This window comes from Neoarius graeffei, chromosome 5, assembly GCF_027579695.1.
Source record: "Neoarius graeffei isolate fNeoGra1 chromosome 5, fNeoGra1.pri, whole genome shotgun sequence".
NCBI lineage: Eukaryota > Metazoa > Chordata > Actinopteri > Siluriformes > Ariidae > Neoarius > Neoarius graeffei.
In genome coordinates, this window is record NC_083573.1 from 76166476 (window position 1) to 76194008 (window position 27533).

A 27533-nucleotide genomic window follows, 5' to 3' on the forward strand; every position below is an offset into this window, starting at 1 on the left:
CATGAAGTAGATTTACTCTTGGAACGCTGTGACGAGAAAGTTGAATAAAATCTTGAAAAACTTTTCCCGAATGTCTCCAATGCCGTAGTAAGGGACGCAATATCATAATGAAAATTTCCAGATGGTTTAAAAGTATCCTGAATTAAAATAAGCACTAAAACTAGACAAATAGCGAGAGCAAGACATGACCATGACCATCGCGTGTCAGCACGTAGCACAGAAATCGATGACGTCAAGGTTTTCCTTGACGTTTCCCTTGCTTTCCCAAAATACAGGTCATTATGGTTTGGAAGCCTGTTTCCTCATCCCATTAAAAAAAAAAAAAAATTATAATCAGAAGAATACGATTGCTGTTGAATTACTGACCTGATTATGAGCCCATAATCATTAAATTAATCAATTGTTAACTTATATTATATAATGATATCCCCAATCATCCCCAAGCAGCCATATGGTATGCAATATGGATAGCTCTCAGCAGTAAGGCAAAAGTTATAAGCAGCACTGCGGTCCTCATGGTCTCCCCTCCGTCATCAATGGCAGTAAAGCTGAAATTCTCCCCAAAATCACACCTTGCTTAGTGCCACTAAGGTACCCATGCCACTCAGTCTGCAATGATGGATGTTGTCTCACACTGATTGAAAAAGTTGAGCTGGCAGCAGGAATAGTTTTGCAACCATGGTTGAATTGAATAGCGTTTTTCCAGACTATTTTTCATCCCCTAGTCATTTGTGGTGCTGGAAATGGATATTTCACCCGGTACGTAACTGACATGCCATCACATTATACAGTAAACAGGTGAATGCTCCCTTCTCGTCACCCCGTGCTCATGTGTACGCTGTGTACGTGTGTGCTTCTCAATCTGTCTCTCTCTCTCTCTCTCTCTCTCTTCTTCCACACTGATTCATAAAGGCTCGGTGCTGAGAGGTGCTGGTTATCTTACTTGAACAGATATTAAACTCCTGTGCCCACGGTATGATCAGCCATCACTGCCTACTTGGGGAACAAACAGCTCCAGAAGGAGTTAACCTCTCACTCTTTTTCTCCCCTCAATTCACTGGCTTGTTTTTGCTTCCTTTACATTTCCACTAAACATATGTGACCCAGATTTGAATATCCAAAGGCGATGGAGAAGCTATAATTGTAGCCATGAAGAGAAAAAAAGAGAGAAAAACACAATAGAATTGAAGAAGCATGCTTAATGGGTTTATCTCTTCCTCTCAGGTGGAGGAGCTCTGGAGAAAAGGAGAGAAAAAAAAGAAAGGATAGTGTGTGATTTAAAAAAAAAAAGTATATTAACTATTTTATGTATGCAAGACCACCAAGGATTGAGTGACGGTTCCACAGTAGGTGATGATGAGCGGATTAGGCCTTGAAGAAAAAAAGTAATCTGAGGGTCACGTTAAAAATTCTATTAGAATAATCATTCTTTGCCCTAAGCAGCAAGTGGTGCATATCTGATGAGACACTCAGATATGTATGGTGTATCTCTCTGGGAAGTAGGTTGAAATGTGTTTCTCGAATTGTTTTAATGGCTATCCTGTCCTTGCTTATGGTTTATAAGCAGAATATTTAAATAGACAAATGGGGTTGGATGGCTTATTCTGAACAAACCAAGGCATTTTCCATATATTCTGGTTTATTTGGGAGGAAGCCATGGCCTACTGGTTAGGGAAGCAGCTTTGGGACCAAAAGGTTGTCAGTTTTCGATTCCCTGGGTCAATAGGAATGGCTGAAGTGGCCTTGAGCAAGACATCTAAACCCTGACTGCTCCCCAGACTGCTCTGGGTATGTTGTACGTCGCTCTGGACAAGGGCGTCTGCTAAATGCCTGTAATGTAATTGCGGTGAATAAAAAGCGTAATGGCTTAATAATTATTTGTTCCCTTTTCAGAAAGCCCAAGATGATGAAGGTAACAGTAAACAGGCAAAAAGATGACAGAAAGTTTGACCAACCCCGCCCGCTCATGCTTTTATTTTTTCAAGATATTTAGTAATGAGCTTAATTGGTTCTATTTCCCAAAATATAAACTGACTAGTAATTTAAATTAAAGCATTTATTGAGGATGAATGAACTCAGTAAATAGCAACCCACTGGGTCCAATACGCTCCCATGTTAATGAACAGGTCCTGTTTTTGTCCCATGAGCGTAATATCGGAGCTTCCAACCACATGACAGTGAAAACTGGCCCCTCCTGCAATGTTCTAACGCATCCCTCTAATCTGAGCTGAAATAACCGTCCTGAATGCATACAGCCTGTTTAGCAAAACAAACCTGTCTCACATTTAACATAAATGATGACACAGAGACTAAAATTTTAATTCGGTTTCAGGGGCAGCGACCAGGAAACCTGATGCAGTGGAACCAGGAAAACCAACAGACCACACAGTGAAAATTGCTGGAGTCATCGCTGGTATCCTCCTTTTTGTCATCATCTTCCTCGGGGTAGTGCTGGTCATGAAAAAAAGGTAAGATAGCTAGAGTCATAGCTGTGTAGAAATCTTTCAATGCACATGTGCTGTTCTAGTAGCTTTTTCAAAGTGCAATGTGTAACCTGATTCAGATTTTAAAATACTGGATTTGATCAATTAGTCGAGCGTCTTGTAACGGTTCTGTAGTAAAAGATAAAAATGAAAGCTAGGTGACTGTGCACACGTCATCACATGAAAGCGTACTCTAGTGAAGCTGCACTGTTTTTCTCTCGACTCTCAAACACGCCCTTTTGTCAGCTGAAGGCAGAATAATTGATTTGATTGCTCTGATAACCGCCATTAAACTGGTTATGGCATCAGTGTACGACACATGATGAAATATTCATCTTTTTCCTCCATGCTATACTCAAACAAATGAACATGTATTAATGACCCTGAAACAGGAAATAGAAAAACATTTCTGAAGTTTATCGCATGCAGTAGAGTAAAAGCAAAGCAAGATAAGAGGGAAAATTTGATGAAAGCCTTTTTTCCCCCCAAAGAGAGGCCTAGGGCATGTTGCTGCAGGGAGGTTTACACTCGCTCTCGTCCTCAGCTGGAGTGCAGAGCTCTTTGAGTTCTGCACACACACACAAAAACAAAAAAAAATCAGGATGAAAAACTCTGCAAATAGCCCAATAGAGCAAGAGCCACTAATCCACACTGTGTAAGTAGACTAGTGACTTAATGAATAGTCAGGCTGTCATTTGAAAGAAAGCGCAAGACTGAAAAAATGCTTTTTAATCCGAGTCTTTACCTCATCTGAATAAGGATATACATCACTATTGATTCTGTTGGTAAGGTTCAGAATGGCCAGATATTTAAAGAGGCATTTTGCTGACAAGGCAAGACAGTTAATTTGATTATTTGCACTGGTAGTTTAGTTTTTAGCATAATGAGCTTGGCGTGTCTGGTTAGAAATAAACGTGACTTGATGGGGTAGGGACTAACATCATGATTAAGACAGACGCATAATTAGCTGCATGTGGTATAGTTATTTGATTAGCCCTGGAATATGTTCGTCACTGTCACAGCATTTAAACGTACGGTGTTAAAGCCGGCAGCGGATATACCGTAATATGGAGTAGATAGCTGTTTTGAAGACTTTCTTCCTGTTTATCTGTCTTTCTAGCTCTACCTAATAAAAACAGGGCCCATCTTTCCCAAACCATCTTATTGTTAAAATGATTTTAACCACTAGATAGCGTCTCCAAGGCTTTATAGTGTTACGGATAATGTTTATGCTTGGACCCTTTTGGGAAATCAAACTCTATCCTAACAGCTTTACCTGTAACTCTGTCTTTCTTGATCTCTGCTATCGAATGTGACAGCAGCAATTTTGCTTGAGTAACAGCTTCCCAGAGTTCCTTTCGCCTACCTCTCTCTTGTGGTGCATACTTAATGCCTGAAGAAGTTGATTTGGCAGTAAGCGCCCCGCCCCGCCCCCTCCTCTCTCCTTTCAGTTAGTCAGAGGCAGGAATCACAAGGCCTTGCCCTAACAGCCACTCGACTAGCTCCTCACTTATGTCACCATATCAGGTTTTGTTCATTTTCTATTTTTCAGACATTAATCTTTTTACTTTTTCTTTCCTTCCATTTACATTCTCCCCTCTCCACCACTGCTTTAATCCTTCCACCACCCCACTCGGCAGAAGAACCTATCACTCCTACACTTATTACCTGTAAGTAACCACTTTGTGAAACGCTTAGTTGCCATGCTTTCTCTCCACCACACCATTTGATATTCCATGCATGAAACCCAGTGGCTTCCTTCCTCCTTTCAAACTGAAGCACAAGCTTTCTAGTGTTCTTGCTTTTTGGCACTGAAATAACCGATTTTGTCTAAAGATGTCTGTCGTTCAGGGTCCACTCTGACATTTCAACCTTTTGTGCCATCGAAATGTTGTATTTTGTAATTATATTCACATAAATCATACACGCACTTTGCTGTATTTTGAAATCATAAATGAAAACCTCTTGCAATATGACATTTATTATCATGAGATGATTCTGCACTGCTCCAGTTTGAAGGGTGATTTTGTTATTTACTGATCCCTTGAAAATTACTTAATGAATAATGAGCTACTAGTTTTCCCCTTGCTCGAAGTCGTAGACAAAGGGAACGCTGTGTGCTGCTCAGACCTTAATGCCGTGGAATGATGACTAACCTGAAGCCTCTGCCATCCCACAAACATCATACAGACACAAAACCAGCCACGGTTGTGTCTTCTTGTTGACCTAACCCTATTCTGCATCCCGTCTCACCCTGCCATTATTCATTACTCTTAATTCTTTAAATCATCCATTTAACAAAAGCTCATCTCACAGCTTCAGTTGGTTTTCTTCTCTCCATGTTTTGCTTTGGTTTGTGCATGGCCTTGCTGACAGCATGCGGATCCTTTTTTTGCTTTATGCTTTAAAAAGTTTGCGTTTTCTCTGTTATTAGGCTGCGGTCATTAAGACTGAAAGAGCCAGACGTCCCTGTCTAGGCTCAGAGTGAGGCAAGCTGCAGAGGGAGGAAAGAACAGTACAGCCTTGTGCTTTGAACACTTTAACGTCTAGAATCTGTGCATTTGTATCTGCTTGGGTTTATTTTTGAGTCATAATTAGATTGTATCACAACACCAAGCTTTCTTTCTTCGTCATGCTCTAATCCAGTTCAGAAAAAAAGCTTATCTTTGGTACTAAATGGTCTTTTTGAAAGCATTTGTCTTGGATACAGTGTGTGCCAGATTGCTAGCTGTCACTGTTCCCCAAGCTAGTATTTAAATAAGACTCTGCAGAATGTCTACAGGGCCTGTAGCTAATTCCATGATGGAAAGAACAGGTTTCTTTCTTTCTTTCTTTTTTTTTAATTTCTAGATGTTACTATATTTAGGACCGTGAACATGCTTTAATGTTACTACTACATGTTGCTAGAGTCTCCTTATCCAAACAGGGTCTCTTCATAGCAAAATAGAAAGATAATAAAAATAGAGAAGCATGTATTTATTTAAAAATTTATTTATTCCTTTATTTCCCATCATTTTAAAGCAAATCTGTCCATAATGCTGCCTTTAGATAATGCCTGCTTGTTTTTACAATTTACCTACAACATAAATAATAGATAGGCTCCAACATAATAACACTTTATATGCACTTTTCACTAATAGGCTTTGATTTGATTCATGTGAAGTCAATCTTGTTGGATTTCGTTACTGGAAATCAATTTGGTCTCACATTTACAGACTGTAGAGGCAAAAAATATACTGTAAGTGCGTAAAGAATGGTACGTACGGCAAATATTCACATTAAACTTTGGAGCCTTTTATTTTTTTTCTTGAACTTTTTGGACGTTTAAAAAACAGTTACAACTCCATGAAGTATGTTTTGTCATTTCTGCAAAACTGTGTGGTGGCGCTGCTTTCCCCATCACTCCCTCGGATAGATGCTGCCACAGATGTGTCATTCATAAAGGCTGTGAGGGTGGCCTCTGGCAGGATCTTCCTCTCTCTCCATCACTCGCTAGTGTTTAACAGGAAAGGCAGGGAGACAGGCCCATTTAACTCAAGCCCGCGACAGAGTGAGCCCCGGCATGCGCGAGCCTTAATTAAATCCTGCACCAAGAGCTCACGCAGAACAAGAATCAAATTAATTGCAACAAGGGGATGTGCATTTGTCTCATTTGACAGCATCTGAGTGCTGAAGAGGAGCAGCAGGTAGAGGAAGTGCAAAGGGAAGACGAGGCAATTTGCACCCTCTTACCACAAGCCTGATAGATCGGGGAGCCATCAAGAATCACCTTTTGTCCAGGTGCCTTGTTCGTTGCCAAGTAACCCTCAATCAAGTTTGGCAGTTCATCCCACTGACCCTTTCTAACAGCAAGGGGATATGATAAGCCAGCTTAGTAACACTTTGTAAATGAGTTTCCAGCATACAGTAATTTATTCAGTGGGCCTGGCTGAGCAGCAAACACTCCAGCATGACTCAAAGTTAATTCATTAGTGTTAATTGGTGGAAGGGAGCACACCTGGGGATTTACACATAGCAGCCGCACTCCCATATAGCCCTCTGGAGGGACTAGACATATTGCCAGACATTAAAGATATTCTCAAAGGTATTGTATGTGCTGTGATTTTCAGTTTCTTTTGAGGATATAGAAAACTATTATAAAACCCAACCAATGCAGTAGCACACATTAGCATTGGTTAGCTTTTTTTCCTCTACTTGGGATCAAAAGGCCATTGAAGCTCTTTATTGACAGCCAACTTTCAGCAAGAGCTTTACTAAGAGGAAGAGAAGAGACATATGTTCTAACCTATTCGTAAATAAATGGCAAAGGTTCTTTGTACTACATCACTACCTACACAAATGACCCAGTTCTTTACAAATCGGCACAGAACAAGACCTTCCACATGCTGGAGGCCAGTCATTGAATTTGCTTCATGTCTGGCTTTTTGAGAAGACTCGTGAAAACGTACAGAAGTCCAAATCAGAGGCCACTGAGAGGCCTTTGCAGCTAATCGAGATGCTGTTTCAATTAAAGCTGTGTCCTTGGTGTGAAGCAGGTCTACATCTGAGAACATGGAGTGTGCAGTTATTATGTTCCATTATGTTCAAGAGAGACCACTCTTTGTTCAATACTTTTAAATGCTACAAGGCCAGACATGAATCCAGTCCGACATGCACTGAGAGCTTTGAGATGAGCTTCGGAGGGCTACTAAAAGCACAAGAGAACATGCTGCAAACATATTTCTAGTTCTAGCTCAAATGTAGACAAGCGCTTCGCAAGTCTTAACCAAACGTTAATTGGTTTGAGAGCAGCTTTTTAATGTGCACAGCTGATATATTGGGACCCTGAACAGATCAGACAGACATGAAGGAGGTGGTGTAGTGGTTAGCACTGTCGCCTCACAACAAGAAGGTTCTGGGTTTGAGCCCGGTGGCTGACGGGGGCCTTTCTGTATGGAGTTTGCATGTTCTCCCATTGTCTGCGTGGGTTTCCTCCGGGTGCTCTGGTTTCCCCCACAGTCCAAAGACGTGCAGTTAGGTTAACATGGGGCGACCTTGGGCTGAAGTGCCCTTGAACAATCACCTAACCCCCAACTGCTCTCCAGGCACTGTAGCATAACTGCCCACTGCTCTGAGTATGTGTTCATCGTGCACATGTGTGTTCACTGCTTCAGATGGGTTAAATCCATCCATTCCATCCATTGTCTGTAGCCGCTTATCTTGTACAGGGTCGTGGGCAAGCTGGAGTCTATCCCAGCTGAGGTATTTCACCTGACGTCACAGAGTCACATGACGCCCCGGTGTCCACCATTTTGGATGGCAAGCTACATACTAACGCTGCAGACAGAGAGGGAGAACCAGCTTGGAAAAAAACGTGTTACAGACACCTAGAATAGATTAATTTGTCAGTAAGCACTCTATAAATAACCATGGTGTTTGCTTGTTGTGCTGTGGGCTGCCACAACAGACAGGGACAGCGTGCAGGACGCTCCTTTTACCGGTTTCCTACTGACCCAGACAAGAGGGCCAAATGGATTGCAGCTGTGAAGAGACAGGATTGGGAGCCAGCAAAGTACTCCAGACTTTGCAGTGATCATTTAATTTCAGGTTAGTTTATCAGTCAACGCAATTTTGATAAAATATATAGCAAAAAGTAAATGGGTCAGTGTTTGTTAACCCATCTGAGCAGTGAAACAAGGCAGTGTTAATTTGTCTAGGGTTGCATGTAGCAGACATTTTGTTCTCCTGTTTGTCATGTATTATTTTCCTTTTGATGAATAAAGTTTATAAATACTACTTATATCATGTCATAGCCGGAGCTCGCTAGCGCGCCGGGGAGCTCACTAGCTCGCTAGCGCGCCGGGGGAGCTCGCTCGGGCGCCGGGGAGCTCGCTGGCGCGCCGGAGGAGCTTGCTGGCACGCCGGAGGAGCTCGCTGGCGCGCCGGGGGAGCTCGCTGGCGCGCTCCGGCTATGACATGATATAAGTAGTATTTATAAACTTTATTCATCAAAAGGAAAATAATATTCTATTCAATATTCTATTCTAATCGCCCAAACCTGTGTATGGCGATGGGTCAGTGAACAATCCTGGTGGAAGCAGGTAAACGTCGTTCTCTAAGCCTGCTAACCTCAATTTTTGCAAATACCTCTCCCTCTGCTCGCCCTGTAAATGCCCTACGTCGCTGGATAGTGAAGGTGTTTTCTGCATCTCGCTCCTTTTTCTTTTATGTTTTTCGTTTGTCGCCTTCCTCGCATTCAAACTGATTCGAGCCGTGCCGTCCAAAATGGCAGCATCACATGACTTGGTCACGTGGGTGAAATACCTCAATAGACGAGAGGCGGGGTACACCCTGGACAAGTCGCCAGATCATTGCAGGGCTGACACAGCTAATTGAGATACAAACAACCATTCACACTCACACCAATGGTCAATTTAGTGCCACCAATTAACCTAACCTGCATGTCTTTGGACTGTGGAGGAAACCCACGCGGACACAGGGAGAACATGCAAACTCCACACAGAAAGGCCCCCGTCGGCCTCGAACCCAGGACCCTCTTGCTGTGAGGCAACAGTGCTAACCACTACACCATCATGCCACCCAGATGGGTTAAATGCAGAGAGGAATTTCACTTGTGCTTAAGTGTATGTATGATGAATAAAGTTCTTTTTCTTCTTCTACAGGAGTAGACACAGAGACGGCATGGGTGTAGAGAAAATTGGTGATGCTGTGATCAGCTGTTATGTGTGTGTGTGTTTGGGGGGGGTCAGTGCGAATGGAGCTGAGTTGAAGGATGTCTCCAGATCTAGACCAAGCAACTGCCAGTGACCCCTTATCAGCATAGAACAGTTCAGAAACCGATCCAAAATAATAACTGGTAATATAAATAAATAACATAATATTATAAATAATAGTAATAGTCTTTCCGAAGGGTGAATTAGAGTGCTTTATCTTTTGGCATAAGATCAGGGTTTGTTGTCTTGATAGTCTTTTTTCATGGAATAAGGTGTTACTTGGTGCCACAAAAACAAATGTGATCACAAATAAATGGTTTGTCAGAATGGTCAGGAAAATGACTCATGTTTCAATCATTTAGAGTCATAATTTTGCAGTAGGCATTTCCTTAAGCAGAAATGCAGTCTTTTAAATGAAGTTGGTATGTACCAGCTGTTTTTTTGCACGGCTTGGTAAAGCCTCAGTGGTGTTGATAAGTCCATGCTGCGACAGATTGTCGATGTAAGGTCTTACAAATGTCTGGCGATGAGCAGCAGATGTTTTGAAAGAAGATGCTGTGCATCACCTGCAACAGTGTAATTAAGCTGTCAACATGTAATGTCTTAAGGTTCCTCTTACTGTACTGTATGATCCTTCACGCATGAGATGTACATGACTCATAACGTAGTTTGAGTTTACTTGCTCATTTAAACAGGCAATTATAATTGTAAATCTGGTTCAGTCAATCTTTATTAAGGTTGAAACGTATTTCTTTTTCTGATGATTGGTCAGGAATCGTCAGGAGTTTCAACAAGTGAAATTGTTGAAATGGCGACTGCAAAAAGTAAAACATGGTGTTTCTACCTTGCATAATAAGAACTTGAGTGCAGAATATTTTTGTTCTTAATCCCTGTGTCTTCTCTACATGTTATAATTATTCACGGCTACACAAACTTTTTTAAACTTTGTTAGGATTAATGTGGTAAAGCCTTGATATCACAGATTCACCAGTGTACATCAAATCAACATCTCATCTCATTATCTCTCTAGCCGCTTTATCCTGTTCTACAGGGTCGCAGGCAAGCTGGAGCCTATCCCAGCTGACTACGGGCGAAAGGCGGGGTACACCCTGGACAAGTCGCCAGGTCATCACAGGGCTGACACATAGACACAGACAACCATTCACACTCACATTCACACCTACGGTCAATTTAGAGCCACCAGTTAACCTAACCTGCATGTCTTTGGACTGTGGGGGAAACTGGAGCACCTGGAGGAAACCCACGCGGACACGGGGAGAACATGCAAACTCCACACAGAAAGGCCCTCGCCGGCCCCAGGGCTCAAACCCAGGACCTTCTTGCTGTGAGGCGACAGCGCTAACCACTACACCACCATGCTGCCCCCAAATCAACATTATGAGTAAAAAAAAAAAAGAGCTCTTTCACCACATCAGATATTATTGACCTCTTAAACTCCTCACACCCATCAGCAGGTCCAGACTCAAGCTGGTTTCTTAAGGCCTCTGCATGCTCGTGCGACAAGGCTTTCGCAGATAGCTTTTCGCAGACAGTTGTAATTTATTGTTGAGCGGGGGAATAGGCGTGCGCGATGTTATTCACCGGCACAACGCAAGGGGGCGCGAAGTCGCTAGGAGTAGTTGGTGGGTGTGGTGTGGAGTGTTTATCCTCCGGTTACTTATAATGACTAGAACTTTTTTTTTTATAATGACTAGAACTGGAGTCGTATAGATGTACGTACTTCCTCACTTCCTCAATCAACCGCTCTTCATGCTGCTCCATCTTCGCTCGTGTTTTTAAAAATGGCGGTCGTGAAAACAAAACAAACCGGGAAAGTAGGGAAGCGGAAGTGCGTGTACAGCGGATGTAGAGTGGACCAATCAGAGCCCTCTTGTCTGCGAGGCTTCTGCGGTGGTCACAATTTTTGGGAGGTGCGCGCAGAGCATCTGCGAAGGTGGGGGGGCTACGCAGACACCGTCTGCGACACCGTCTGCGAGGACTGGGTTGTCAGCATAAATTGGCCTTTACACTACATTCACACTGCAGGCTGAAGTGACTCAAATCCGATTTTTTCGCCCATATGTGACCTGTATCCGATCTTTTATTGACAATATGAACGACACAGATCCGATTTTTTCAAATCCGACCCAGGCCGTTTGGATATGTGGTCCTAATTCCTATCCGATCTTTTCATATGCGACTTCAGTCTGAACTGCCAGGTCGCATTCATCCGACTTACACGTCATCAACAAGCCACAAACGTCACTATTCTCCACTGAAGTAGGTGGCGGGTCTCTCAAAAAAAGTTACAACAACATGGCTTTGATGTTCCTTTGAACGGAGGTTGCAGTCACTACCCCGCAGAACGCCTGAGCCAAAACCCTTGCCCTCTTCCTTCTCAACCTCCTCCTTAACATCAGGCTATTGTGCATGTTCTGGCTCCGTCGCAACAACAACTGCATCATCGCCAGGTACTCCATGCTGGCTACTGTCATACACAGGAAACTTTTGGTTATTTCCGTAAACACTAGCCATGCTCACTGCGTGTGACGTCGTCGTATCCTGCAATGCGCATGCGGAACACTTTTAGGTCGCTTTTCGTTCATACTGAGGATCACATACAAGTCGCATATATTTGTTAATGTGAACGACCTCACAAAAAAATCGGATTTCACAAAAAAATCGGAATTGAGCATTAAGCCTTGCAGTGTGAACGTAGTGTTACAGTATGATTTCAGCAGACTTATAAGATCTGAACTTATCGCACTGTATGAGCTGATACCAAAGGAATTTTTGGCCAAGTTCTCTAAGAGACTGTGAGATAATGTTAATGTGTTCTCCATGTTTTATATTACACACTGATAATCCTCTAATGATAGACCTGCGATTAAAGGAAAGTACCATGTAATGCTTACATCATCCATCGGCGTGATCCAGGCTCAAGCAGAAAACTTATTTTAAAAGGCAAAGAAGAGAATTTTGGAGTCGTTCGTAGGCTGAGTAAAATAAGACTTTCCTAGAGACATTCTGTCTGCTGCTACAATTCAACAAACCACTCTTCTTTTAAATCCCACCTTTCATTTACGTTCCTACATTGCCACTACTGTATTTGTATCTGTCCTGTGAGTTTGGCATAATCCTATACCATCCTCCTTATGGGTTGCTTTTCGACGAGGCTCGTGGCAGATTGATATTTTAATAAAAAAAATTTCAGACGCTCTCAGAACTGTCATTGACTGCCTTTGGTCTCAATGGCACAAAATCAACCACAAATGATCATGTCACATTGCACGTTCTCAAACCACTGATATCAACTCACATATAATTTTTTTTTTTTTGATTCGTGATTTGTGTCTGCAGCAGGAAAATTGGGCCCAAGTGTAAACCTATATTGAATATGTTTCACTTCAATACCGACATCTCATCTCATTATCTGTAGCCGCTTTATCCTTCTACAGGGTCGCAGGCAAGCTGGAGCCTATCCCAGCTGACTACGGGCGAAAGGCGGGGTACACCCTGGACAAGTCGCCAGGTCATCACAGGGCTGACACATAGACACAGACAACCATTCACACTCACATTCACACCTACGGTCAATTTAGAGTCACCAGTTAACCTAACCTGCATGTCTTTGGACTGTGGGGGAAACCGGAGCACCCGGAGGAAACCCACGCGGACACGGGGAGAACATGCAAACTCCACACAGAAAGGCCCTCGCCGGCCCTGGGGCTCGAACCCAGGACCTTCTTGCTGTGAGGCGACAGCGCTAACCACTACACCACCGTGCCGCCCCTCAATACCGACATATCTTTTCTTTTAGTTTTACTGTAGTCTTTGAATAATAAGCTGAGAACATCAAGGGTTAATTCATGCACAGCAAAATTCTTGCAAAGCCCCTCAAAAAATGCAAGGCCTCATTATAAGGATTTCTGACAAAAGTATCATCCAGAAATAACACACAGTGGAAATGTGTCAGAGAAAACCTAAAGGTGACCCCAGCGTGTGTTTGTAGGAGTGCAGTTGATGCCATAGTGACAGCTTATCCCAAGCTCCAGTGCACACGCTGCTCATTTGAAAACCCTTTCATCTTCGGCGTACATACTAATAGATCATTCATCCTGATAAATCATCATGTATTTTGTCTCCGCATGTTGGTTTGGGCCAAACTGGAATTGTACTAACAGGAAAACATCTAGATGCATGTGTTTCAGCACAATAAATTGTGGTGAAAGTAGGCAATTCTCATCTATTAGAATTACTCTGCTTTTTCACAAGCTTGTGAATATCCTTGTCGACCCAAAATAGTGATTTGCTCCTCAGTGAGTGTTAAACAAAATGCATTATGCACATCACTGACATTATTATCTCCTTAGGTGTTTTTGGACCAAACAGTTCTAGGGACTTATTGAGAGGAACAACCCACTGGGGAGCTCCCCCCAAGAACGATATCCCTATTAGGGCTTTTTTTTCCTGTTTCCATTTGCACTGCCAGTAGGAACACTGAAGTGATGTAAGCTGGCTTGCTAGTGTGATGTTAGCAGGAAATGCTAGCAAAGATTTGTTATATTTCACTTAGACACATCAAAATCGCGCCGTATTTCTTCCGTCACATATACACTACCGTTCAAGAGTTTGGGGTCACCCAGACAATTTTGTGTTTTCCATGAAAAGTCACACTTTTATTTACCACCATAAGTTGTAAAATGGATAGAAAATATAGTCAAGACATTTTTCTGGCCATTTTGAGCATTTAATCGACCCCACAAATGTGATGCTCCAGAAACTCAGGCTACGTTTACATTAGACCGTATCTGTCTCGTTTTCTTTTCTTTCGTTTTCTGAGCTCTAGCTGGCGTCTCATTGGACAACGTCACTGTGACATCCACCTTCCTGATTCGCTGGCGTTGGTCATGTGACGCGACTGCTGAAAAACGGCACGGACTTCCGCCTTGTATCACCTTTCATTAAAGAGTATAAAAGTATGAAAATACTGCAAATACTGATGCAAATACTGCCCATTGTGTAGTTATGATTGTCTTTAGGCTTGCCATCCTTCCACTTGCAAGTGGTAAGTGATATGCGCTGGGATCACACACACAGCGGCTCAGTCCCGAACCACAGCTTGTTCACTTCACTCGTGCGCTCTGTGAGCTGCGCAAGGCCGGAGTGCGCACCCTCCAGAGGGCACTCGCTGTTCAGGGTGGAGTGATTTGGAGCGTAGGATGCCTGCGGAGCCGAGCGTATCCGTGTATTGGTATTGCTGTGTGCACGCAAATCGTGTATTGGTGTTGCTGTGTGCACACTAATCGTTTTAAAAACGTTAATCTGATGATCCGCTGATACGGTCTAATGTAAACATGGGCTCAATCTGCTCAAAGGAAGGTCAGTTTTACAGCTTCTCTAAAGAGCTCAACTGTTTTCAGCTGTGCTAACATGATTGTACAAGGGTTTTCTAATCATCCATTAGCCTTCTGAGGCAATGAGCAAACACATTGTACCATTAGAACACTGGAGTGAGAGTTGCTGGAAATGGGCCTCTATACACCTATGGAGATATTGCACCAAAAACCACACATTTGCAGCTAGAATAGTCATTTACCACATTAGCAATGTATAGAGTGCATTTCTGATTAGTTTAAAGTGATCTTCATTGAAAAGAACAGTGCTTTTCTTTCAAAAATAAGGACATTTCAAAGTGACCCCAAACTTTTGAACGGTAGTGTATGCTCAATAAAACCTGGATTTTTTTTTTTTAATTCTAACATTAAGAGCTGTTGTTTACACTGTAAATGTTTTATGGCCCTGGTCACACTATTGGTCCCACTCCAAAAAAAAAATCATGTCTATAAGCTCCTATTTGTCACCAAAAGTACAACATGTCCTAATACTATTCTTTTAAGTTCGTTTCTTAAGACACGTATTTTTAAGTATGTTACCTCGCTTGTTGACAGTTTCGGCGAACACTTCCACCTTCTTCAAAACAGTCACCAGATGTCGAGTGGTGACGTGCCTTATCAGCTGATGTTACTCTATGGAGGCGTGAACGTCCCACCCAATTTGACAGGTAGTTCACGCCTCCTGCTGTCAGGTCGCTGCCCCAGGACTGTGCTCCAAGTGTGTGACAGCGCGTACGCTCCCTCATCCCGGTTCATCGTCCTCTGCGCCCGCTTACGTATCTCCACTGCCTCCAAAATCCAACGCTGATATCTATTCTCTTCAAGCGAGGTAACATACTTAAAAATACGTGTCTTAAGAAACGAACTTAAAAGAATAGTTATAATTATTAGACATAATGAATTTTCACTACATGTCCTAATACTGTTCATATAGGACTAGCTTGGGTAGCATAATGATTTTTTTTTCTGATCTATTTCCAAGTGACCACAGTCACTCAACCATATGCCGTGTTACATGCAGATACTGGACCAGATAGGAACTGTTCATAGTTTTTGCCTGTTTGGCATCGCCTCTAAATTTCTTGCTGGTTGGACTACTAACAGTTGATAGTTTAAATGTGTAGTATGAGTCAAGCTGTACGTTGAATGTCAGTATCACCAGATGCGATGTAAACCCATGGTTCCGTATGTGACATTTTGCGTAAACAACTTTAAGTTATTTCTAGTAGGCTGCTGTGTCCCAACAGGTAAGAACCGGAGTCATTCAAAATGCTCTCTGAGAAGGCAGAGTCAAACATATATAGGTGTAATACACAGATTTCTGAAACGATGAGAATTTTAAGATGTTCCATTTGGCCAAAGTTCATTTGAGTATTTTCCACAAACATTTATATCACGTACAGAATTGCAACTGCCTCTGTAACCGGTGTTTGGATTCTGCTGAAATTTTCAAGTTTTGCCACAAAGAAAGTGTGTTTACCTTGCTTGGATCATTGACAAGCCTATGTAAAGTGAATTTTAGAAACACTGAGTTTACATCACCTTCTTATTTGAAGCAGAAGAGCCTTCTTGTTACTTCATTCAGATGCCTGGATAATGTGCACAAGGTCCCATTAAAGCTCATAGGCAACGGTTTTAATTTTATGCACATTTGAAACTTTATATGTTAAAAAAACCCTCTGTAGTTTTCTTCTGGTCCCAAGAAGTATTGTTAATAAGTAATAATTAAAATAAGTTAGCACGGATCGTGGCGAATTTCTGTTCGGCTATTTTCATGACCACTCGGCATCTAACGTCATTTAAGACAAACAAACCGCTTGAGTTGAGTCCACTTCCGTTTACTTACAGTGCCGTTCGGCTTGAGTGCAGACGCGCGTTCAGGAATTTCCAAAGAAAAACCCCATGCCTTATTGTTGTGCAGTGAACTGTAACAACGGGACCAGTTCAGGAAGAAGTTTTTACCTTTTTCCGAGAGAGTTGAAGAGGCAGAGAGAGTGGATTGGCTTTTTCCAGAAGAGGAGAAGAGGCGGAGCGAGAGGATTGGCTTTTTCCAAAAAAGGAGAAGAGGCGGAGCAAGTGGGTTGGCTTTTTCCGAAAGAGGAGACAAGGCAGAGAGAGTGGATTGTGCACGTGAAGCCAGAGGGTTGTTTTTTTTCCGGAAGAGGAAACGAGGCGGAGAGAGTGGATTGTATGCATGAAACAAAATCAAGCAGTCAAAGAAGAAACGGACCAGTAACGCTCAAGCAAAAAGGAGAAGATTGGAGGTAAACATTTTTACTTTTGCTTGCAATTGACAAGTCAAGAATCCTGAGGGATCCTGTACAATCATTGTGGAAATGAGAGATATTTCCTCGCTCAGACTAGGCTATAAATAGTATAACGCCGCGGATGGGAGGCTAATGTGGCCTACCGGCGCACTGTCAAGTAATCGTTCCCTATATCCACTAGGGAGGGCGGTTTAATTATTCTTCAAAAGGGCTCTTATTTAGTATTACGACAAAAGTAGGAATTTATCATAACTACCAGGATAAATCGTTTGGGCGCGAGTCTTGTTGAGGGTCACCACGATCAGAGTCGGCCGAGTCGCTGTCTGATTCCGAGGCTGCACGGTCAAACCAGTGAGCCACATTCACCGATTGCTTCGCAACGGCCATAGGTTCATACATATATGGTTTCACCTCTCGATATTCAATTTGGAGAGTTCCTACTTCAAAATCGCTATCGCTTTCAGACATTTTACACAACCTCTCACGACCAAAGTCCGTACACGTGTGCTCGGTTCGCAGGTAAACACAGAGCTGCTCCCAGCCTGTTTGGCTTAAATGACGTCACGACAACGGTCCCCTGGTGGTGAAAGTGCGCATAAGTGAGATGTAAACAAACCTTCGAAACTTGGGCAAAACGGTATATTTTAACCGTTTTATTCAATTTTAGAGTGCAAATTAGACACTAGGAAGATTGAATTCGCTTTTTGGGTCGTTCTTCTAGACTATAAAGTTGATATTCTACGTTTCACCTCCGACCATTGCCTATGACCTTTAAGCTCACACTCCCTGTGATTTGTTAACTTTAGGGTATTAGGAAATCAAAAATTATAAAACTGGGTACATACAAGGATGTTTCAATTTTATCTCTTGTGCAACATAATTGGGACCAATAGCATGACCAGGGCCTTACACAGATTTTTAAAAATGGCAATTGCTGATGCTACATTGGCTTGTATTCAACCAGTCAATGTCACTCATGGTTCCTCTTGTGATAAGCGAGTACCTACCCTGAAGTAATCTGTGGTTGGTAGAAGAGAGCAACTGGACTTGCTTGAAGATTCTTGAAAACGTTTCACCTCTCATCCGAAAGGCTTCCTCAGTTCTGTCTGACTAATAGGGATCCTCTCTGGCTAAGATGTCTGCCAGTTTTCATGAGGACTTCCAGAAAACTGGCAGACATCTTAGCCAGAGAGGATCGTTCATTTTTGTCAACCTGGAACGGCCATCACTGAACAGAGGTGGGTGTCTAAGACATCTTTTATCAGCCACCTACGTACAATGCAGCCATCAGAATTCTGATTCTGATTCTGTGATGATCCATGAGAGGATAAATACCTGATACTCCCTATTAGTCAGACAGAACTGAGGAAGCCTTTCGGATGAGAGGTGAAATGTTTTCAAGAATCTTCAAGCAAGTCCAGTTGCTCTCTTCTACCAACCACAGATTACTATGTACCTGGATGACTGAGAATCTTCACAGACATGCTAACCTGAAGTAAGACCTCAAAAAGTCCTTCAAAATGGCATCCTAAGAACTACAATCGTTCTCCATTCCTGCGGTGCAGACAAACAAAAAAAAGTTCCTCCAACAGTTCTAAAAACTATGGAAAGCACCTATTCTGTCTTTTCAGCCACTACAAACACCTCATAAATTAGGTGATTTTTTTTTTAAAGTTGCAATATTTCTGTCAAAGTGCATTTTCTAATTATTGATTTAGATGCCACGGTGCTCCTGTGCGTAATGCCTCGGCTTTTACCCCGAGGTCAGTGTCAGCGCACCCCTGCCAGATGTCCAGATTTATAGCTGTAAACGATGAAGAAAATGGGTTTCTGTGCAGTGGTGGTCTAGACAGAGTGCCTTGCTCAAGGGTACATCTGCAGCTCTGCTCTCCAGAGGCCATGGCCATCACAGCTTCTAACCACGTACAGCATGGCAGGGGCTTTTATTTATGATTTTCTCTCAAAAAAAAAGAAACATGCTTGTCTTTAAAAGGATCTTTCAGTGTTTTTCATCTCTTCTGTCCAAGACTCTTTCTATGTGCATGGTTTCAAGTTTTGACTTCAAATGGAAGGGCAGATGGAAAGGAGAAATAGAAAATGGCTCTGGTTGGTTTAAAAAAAGGAAAGAGAAATTGAAAGGTTTAGAGAGGAAGTCTGTAGGGACAGTGACAAGCATAAGGTATGCATGGGCAGTAGATGTGTTTTCCATGTGTCGGGTAAAAGCACAGCAGGATATTCCTGGGTGGTTGTGTGCTTCAGCTTGTCCTTCCTATGCCCATCATTTCAGCATAGCTGGGAGCCACTGAATAAACCCAAACATTTCCCCAGCATTATATTGAAATCGAAATCTAATGGCGTACTTCCGCTTCCATTCCTGAAAGATAGCTACAGATCCTGGGCTCTTAAATGGAGAGTTCACCATCTGGACTCCTGAGTGTAGCTGTTGCAGACCCAGACTGGTGGAACTGTAGCAGGATTTCGAATGTGCCAAAATGGCTACAAAAAAGCATCGCTCATCTGAAGTGATGTGTTTCTCTCTCAGCTGGTGTCAGACTCTTAAAGCCCCTCAGCAGCTTCTCCAGCATTGGCTTCCTTCTCAGGATTGATGGCACCAACGTAGCCACTGAGCACTACCATGTCATCTGTCTCGTGTCATTTTCTTTCCCCAACAGCAAGTTGCTAAGAAAGAGCATTTTTATTGTATGTCAGAGTTTTCAACAGAGTGTAGTTGTGTTTTCAGTCAGAGTTTGAATACCTTCTAGATCGAAGGAATTATTACAGCCTGTCAAAGGCATTGTGTACAGCCTTCTAAATGGGTTATACAGCAACTCATCTATACTTAGTAGAGGCACTGTAGTATCTGATTTCCACGCATTGTCCCTGTCCTAAAAATTTCATCATCACTTATCAGAAGATCTCCGTAGAACACTTTCACATTTGTTTTCCATTTTCTCACTGCTTGCTGTCCTTACTTGAACTTTGAGACAAATTCAGACATTTGCAAGGAAATAGGCTGTCAAATTCCCTGCCGTTTTTTGAGATATGGCTTCAATCGCTCCTCCTTCCCTGGTGATTGCATGACATAGAGACAATTTAAACATCTCAGACAAAAATGGATATAATGTTCCATGGATGTGGTGTGCATGAAGTTTGCATATTAAAAATGAATACATTTTTCTAATAGAAACCAAAAAGACAAAAGACAAATTTCCAGCAAAGTTATAACTAACAGCATTTACTTATCACCTTATGTCCCATTACTGAGGAGCTAGTGTTCGTCCAGATGGTTGGCAGCATCTGCGTTTGTTGAAAACATGATCATTTCCAAAGGTAGACAGTAAAATCCGGACAAATGAGCTTGAGGGACTGCGTTTTGTCAATCAGGACTGATCTGCCAACTGTGATGTTGCTGATAATGAGCTTATCCATTCACAAACTGCACATGCCACTGTCACTTTTTGAAGTGCTAAAAACTCAAGAGGATAATTCAGTACTTTTGAGCTATTATGTGTCGCCCATGGCTGGGTCATTTCTATGCACTCAAACAGCAAAATGCTGACATCAGTGAAATAAGTCAAGAATGAAAGGCTTGGAGTAGAATATAAACAGAATCTTGTGTTTATGGACTTTCTTTACCATGTGTTTGACTTTCTGCTGTTAGTACAGCAGATTTAATAGAAACAAACCTGAGTGAACTTTAACTCAGTGGTAAAAGCTAAGAACTTAAGCTCAGAAGGTTGTGAGTTCAAATCCCAGCAACCCCAAGCTTTACTGCTGTATCATCGTCCAAGATGAAGGAATTACATTTAACAGTTATTCCACGACATCGAGTCGTACATGAGCTGATAGCTGACAAGGTGCATAGCGCCGAGTTGGCTATAAGCCATGTACGATAAGATTGAATGGAATAACTGTTTTATTATATTCACATTCACTGGATTTTGAGAAACAGAGCATTTTAATTTTAATTTTTTGCAAATCTGATAAATAAAAACTTTATACAAAACGTCCAACAAAATCATTTCCACTTAGAATGTAAACAAACTGGCAAAATAACAGTAGCAATTTGTGAAAAATGCTATAATAATAATTCTTGGGGGAAAAAAAAGATACATTCTTACCATCAAATACTTTCATTCCATATCCTGTTGCTTTTTTTGTATTTTGGGAGGGTTTGTTTTCGAGTAGAGTTTTTATTTCGTCCTCAGTTGGTTCAGTAACACGTTCCGCCATTTTCTTCTTCTTCTTCCTTAGGTTTTTTTTTTTTTTTTGGCGGTTGGCAAACCAACTTAAAGGTGCATTACCACCACCGACTGGGCTGGAGTGTGGAATAGGAGATACTGGGGGGGGGGACTATATTCTTTTAGCTATTTCTGTTTCTTTTAAAAACTTGATAATTTAGGGGGTTTTGTTTACGAGTAGAGTTTTTATTTCATCCTCGGTTGGTTCAGCAACACGCTCTGCCATTTTGTTTTTCTCTACTCATGGTATATGAGCCGATATCCTAGTAGTAGAGTAGCCAATCAGAGCGTGCGATTGCTCATATCCAGTGAATGTAGATAGAATAAGCGTAAATATCCGGTGTAAAGTCAACATTTCATAATTAAAAAGCAATAACAGCTGATTGTTTTTCATTAGAGAGATCAGAAGCAGTGTAATGACAGTTCTGCTTTTCAGTGTGCAGTGTCTAGTCCAAAGCAATACATTTTGTGTGTTGTATTTTATATTTTCCATCATCGTGATAACTTTTTTGTTTTGACATGGCATCTTCTCCATAGTATCCATTATCTATGACTATAATGAATTGTAGTCATAGATAATGGATATGAATTTTAAAATGTTAGTGTTATTGTATTTAATTATTTGTTGAATAGTCCAGTTCTCTCAAGTTCTGCCTTATGCTTCTCTCTCAGTTGTAAGTTGCTTTGGATAAAAGCTTCAACCAAATGAATAAATGTACGGTATGTCATGTGATTTCTGAGCATTTAATTCCTCGTCGCCGTTACTGCTGGTACGTTCTCGGAGCACAGACACCAAAACAAACACCATTTTTATTTCACATTCTACCACCTGGAAGTTAGTGTTTCAGTGGGGGCATTACAGAGAGATAGTTGTGCGTGAAGTAAATAATCCTTGCAGTACATGTTGGTCTGTGTCCTCTAAGGTTTTACTGGCGTTATTTTATAATTCGATGACATTTTTTATTTGTGACGGTAATAACATTGTGTTTTGTTTTTAAGGAGGTACTAAAATTCTATTGAACCATTAAACATGCTGTGTAAATCTGAGTCTAAATGAGAATCAGTAAATTCTGTGAACTCATGTGTCTCCCCCTCGGGTGCCTTTTGTACAGTATTTATAGTGTTAATAGAACTAATTCCCAGGCACCAAATTACAGATTACACATTAGATGACAATGTATATTAAGTGTCACTTCGGCAACAAACAAATTTAGAGAAACAGTTAAACTATTAGCTCCCTGTTGAGTCACCCACTTGTAGAAACATTGGGAGAGCGAAGGGTGCTGGCGGCCATCTGGAAGCGAACTGAATGCTGGAGACTTCTGTAGAGTTGGTGACTGTGGGAGAGCTTCATTAGCTCACGGCCGTCTATTAGCGGGGACTATGCGCTGTTGTGTTTAAAGGTCACCTGCCGCTTTTCTCCGTTCAATTGTTGCAGTAACGGCGTGAGATACAATTATACCCATCAAATGTACCACCGGCTTTCAGTGGAATCACAAGGTCTCGCATTTAAACTCCTGCTGTCATTTAGCATAGTGAGATTTTACATTCTCTTCAAAGAGATGAAAGGGAGGAGGAATCATCTTTTATGACAAAAAATATGCAATAAGCTCGTATTGTTCTCCTTTCCTTAATTTTAAACGGCAGGACTCTGTATTGTTTGCTGCTCTTTGTGTTTGCTCTGTAGCGCTTTAGCTTGTGTCTGTCTCTTGAGTCATTAGTGTTGTACAAGCTGGAATTTGTCCCCAATTTAACAGCTCTGATTATTTCCCTGTACATGAATGCTTTGAAATGAGCTCAGTTCTGCCATCTTTGCGATTATCGTGCTCACTGTAATTTTCCAGCACTTTCTGCAGACACTTTGATTTGTTTTTACGTGCAGCCAGAGAATGACTGTGTGGTGACAAATCTTTGCCAATGCAAGCATCTTAGACGAAATACTGATTTTGATGAGGACGAGAGCCTGTAAATTTTAAGCTGGTATTTGCAAATTGCTGCACGAAAGATTTAAAGTGTCGGCAGTTAAAGAGAGATCTCTGTACTTGTAACTGAAGTTTTACTACCTTGGAAATCCTCCTGCAGTAAATCAGATTTGATTAATTGGAAATGTAAATTAGCACACAGTTGAGAAATGGCCATTTAAACACCAAAGCATAATTTAGATGCATCCATTCTGGGTTGTTTTCTTCATACAAACACTTTGCATTCGATTTAATGGCTTAATGCTTTTTGTCAGCTTGATTGTGGTAGTAAATGTCTGCTGGAGGTTTATGCATGATTTAGCTGATACCAAATCAATCACTGTAGACACTCTGGGAAGCATGTGTAGTTGCAGGAGCAACTACACATGCTTTCATATGCTTTTGAAAGACAGAATGAAGTGCTTTGCTTGAAGTCAGAAAATAGTTCCATTAAACCATCAAATAATAATTTATTCATGTTCATTATGAGACTTAAAAGGGTTTGGAAGTGTTTATCCAAGGCCTACAGTGTGGGGTATCTGTGCTGAGTAGGTCAGCAGCGCTGCAGCATATCAGCTGGATTACTATGATGTAATCTAAACAGACATTAAGAAATGCCATGTAGTACGTAGGGAGAAAGGTGCTGGTCAAGCACCACAGTCACACCGTGATATCACCAGTATCAGATAATTATTTATCTGTTTCTTTAGCACTTCTTATTCGTGTAGCCCCTCACACGACACACAGTATACAATAACACAGAGTTTATGAATCACAACCCTCATTATCTCTAGCCTGTTCTACAGGGTCGCAGGCAAGCTGGAGCCTATCCCAGCTGACTACGGGCGAAAGGCGGGGTACGCCCTGGACAAGTCGCCAGGTCATCACAGGGCTGGCACATAGACACAGACAACCATTCACACTCACACCTACAGGCAATTTAGAGTCACCAGTTAACCTAACCTGCATGTCTTTGGACTGTGGGGGAAACCGGAGCACCCGGAGGAAACCCACGTGGACAACATGCAAACTCCGCACAGAAAGGCCCTCGCCGGCCACGGGGCTCGAACCCAGGACCTTCTTGCTGTGAGGCGACAGCGCTAACCACTACACCACCGTGCCGCCTGAATCACAACCCTGTCCAGTATAAAGAGTTTATTGAAGATGAGTGAATGGTGTTTCAAAATAACAGCTTAGGCATATGGTAGAACTGAACAGAGTTTTATCATGTAGAACTTTTGCTTTGATGGAAAAAGATACAGAAAAGTTAACATTCAGAGCAGGGAGCCATGAGATGCATTTTTAGCCAAAAATCCCCTCGGGCTATTGGAGAGTTTTTCTCTTTTTTCCATTTGTAAAAAGCCCCAATCTCTCTGACCTTCAACAGCTAAACGCTTGAAGGTGAAGAGGAAAGAGAGAGATGGCTTTACTTTCATTTATTTATGTTTAATGTTCAGACCACAGGGCTGTGTTTGGCTGTCTGTTGATGTCTTTTTTTTTTTTTTAAGACCACTTAATGCTGAGCAGGATCCATCAGATTCTGGAGAGTGGACCTCCATTAGTGATAAGATCATATCTCCAGTTAGGTTCCAGTAACAGCCAGGTGGTGACAGCTATGGAAAGCGCCACTATTTGCATTAAAATGGCCTCCAGCTCTTGGACCTACATGCATGCTGGAGAGTGTGATTGCTCTGGAGGGCATTTGGATTGTTCATCAGCCTGCTAATCACATTTGCAGCCTCCAATTGCAGATGATGGCAGTAGAGCTCCATTTACACAACAGAATGGTTTGCTGCCATGTTTAGGCCTGCAGATATTTCTAGGTTGGTTCCTGAGTTTGGTGGAATATCTAAAGGTTGCTGTTCCATGGCTGTTATTAACAGTGATATGTGTTTTATAGGCTGAAAATGTTAAAAGAAGAGGAGCGCTGTTGGTTTTTGACACTAGAGCATTTGAGAGTTGAATCTTAAAGTTGTTCATTGGTTTACCAGGTTGGCTGATTGAGCTACAAAGGGTATTTGGTGTATATCAAAATGATCTTGGTAACAGACATAACAATGGACATCCAACCTGGCAATACCAGCGTTGATTTTGTTTTACCTCCAACCAGGCAATATGTTTCGTGTAAAACATCAGGCTTGTTATCCATCTCCTCAGGGGCCAGCAGTCTAAGGCCCTGTCCACATGGCAACGGATTCAGGTGAATCCGATACGATTGTTTATCATTTCGACCTGGTGTCCACATGGCACCGGCGTTTTGGGTGCCCCAAAACGCAATCTTTTGAGAACGGGTTCCAGAGTGGAAAGATCTGGCAACGTTGCTGTTGCGAAGTCGTCTGGATGAGTAGAACGGATTTGTTTACGATGACGTCACAACCACATGACTGTCAGTGCTTCATGCCGGGTAGAAGTGTAACGAACTCGATGCGAGTTGTCAACAAATCCTATAACTTGGTTCATGAAACATGCTTACAAAATATTTTCACTGTGAATATTTATTGTGTAATGGTGCAAAGTGAGAGAGAGAGAGAGAGAGAGAGAGAGAGAGAGAGAGAGAATAGCTCTTAGGGCAGAGTCAATCCCGCCAGCAAAAATAGGGAAAAAAAGGAGCGATCTTACCTCTTCAGATGTTGGTTTAAGTCCTACAATACATTCCTCAAAAAGGGCGTAGAAGAACAAATTAATCCATCAACGTGTAGCATTCAATTTATTCCGGACCATTAAAGACGCCGCCTTCCGCGTAGAATCATACGTCATCCTCGCCGCCATATTGGATGGGTCAAAGCAGAGAATAAAGATGCCTCATTCATGTGCTGCGTTTAACTGTACCAACAGGTTTACCGTCCAAACGAGATCACATGGGATTACCTTTCACAGGTGAGACTGGAAAAATACTTTTCATTGTATTTGGTCATTATAACGTAACTTTACGAACAGATTTTTCTGACTTTGTGGCTAATATGAAGTCTCGCGCATAATAGTTTATGCGCATGCGTCCTTACTTCTTCTATTGTTCTGGTGTCTCCGAAGGGACCGTCTTACAGCACCCCTAGAGGTGTGGCATGTGTATTGCATCGTTTTCAGCAAGCGTTGCGTTGCCATATGGACCTGATATTTTACTGATCGTTGCCCATGTGGACGCGATATTTTTTTAAATAACATCTCGTTGCCGTTGTCGTGTAGATGTAGCCTAAGTGAAGCTTTGGCTACATCCACACGACAACGGCAACGAGATGTTATTTAAAAATATATCGCGTCCAAATGGGCAACTATCAGTAAAATATCAGGTCCATATGGCAACGCAACGCTTGCTGAAAACGATGCAATACACATGCCACACCTCTAGGGGCGCTGTAAGACGGTCCCTTCGGAGACACCAGAACAATAGAAGAAGTAAGGACGCATGCGCATAAACTATTATGCGCGAGACTTCATATTAGCCACAAAGTCAGGAAAATCTGTTTGTAAAATTACATTATAATGACCAAATACAATGAAAAGTATTTTTCCAGTCTCACCTGTGAAAGGTAATCCCATGTGATCTTGTTTGGACAGAAAACCTGTTGGTACAGTTAAACGCAGCTAATCTTTATTCTCCGCTTTGACCTATCCAAAATGGCGGCGAGGATGACGTATGATTCTACGCGGAAGGCGGTGTCTTTAATGGTCCAGAATAAATTGAATGATACACATTGATGGATTAATTTGTTGTTTCTCACCTATGAAAGGTAATCCCATATGATCTCGTTTGGACGGTAAACCTGTTGGTACAGTTAAACGCAGCTAATCTTTATTCTCCGCTTTGACCTCTCCAATATGGCGGCGAGGATGACGTATGATTCTACGCGGAAGGCGGCGTCTTTAATGGTCCGGAATAAATTGGATTAATTTGCTCCTCTACGCCCTTTTTGAGGAGTGTATTGTCGGACTTAAATCAACATCTGAAGAGGTGAGATCGCTCCTTTTTTCCCCTATTTTTGCTGGCGGGATTGCACCATTACACAATAAATATTCACAGTGAAAATATTTTGTAAGCGCGTTTCATGAACCAAGTTATAGGATTTGTTGACAACTCGCATCGCAATGAGAAGATCATTGGCACGACTGGTGTTAAGAATCAGACCATTTCATAAATGAATATTTTGCTGTAGAGCTGCAGTGTTTGTACAATTGCATGTTTTTGCTTCACTATTACTGTCACTATTCTGCTTCTTGCATTACTACTGTGAACTAACACTGAACATAATAATAATAATAATAATAATAATAATATCCAAGCTCGTGTTTCACTCTCACTAGTGCTCTGTAAGGCTTTTTCCTGGTGATATTCGTTACACTTCTACCCGGCGTGAAGCACTCACAGTCATGTGGTTGTGACGTCATCGTAAACAAATCCGTTCTACTCATCCAGACGACTTCACAACGGCAACGTTGCCAGATCTTTCCACTCTGGAACCCGTTCTCAAAAAGAT

At 41.9% G+C, this 27533-nt stretch overlaps 1 protein-coding gene across 10 annotated transcripts in view; it reads left to right on the forward strand.

Moving 5' to 3' along the window:
- Window positions 1-27533, forward strand: part of LOC132887067 (receptor-type tyrosine-protein phosphatase mu-like) — a 521363-nt gene that overhangs the window by 424636 nt on the left and 69194 nt on the right. For 5 of the 10 annotated variants that reach the window (XM_060922408.1, XM_060922409.1, XM_060922413.1 and 2 more), the window contains 2 exons: window positions 2333-2468; window positions 4124-4153. In XM_060922408.1, the coding sequence (XP_060778391.1) occupies window positions 2333-2468; window positions 4124-4153 (166 nt within the window). The remainder of the gene's footprint in view (window positions 1-2332; window positions 2469-4123; window positions 4154-27533) is intronic. The other 5 variants (XM_060922410.1, XM_060922411.1, XM_060922414.1 and 2 more) reach the window with 1 other exon arrangement.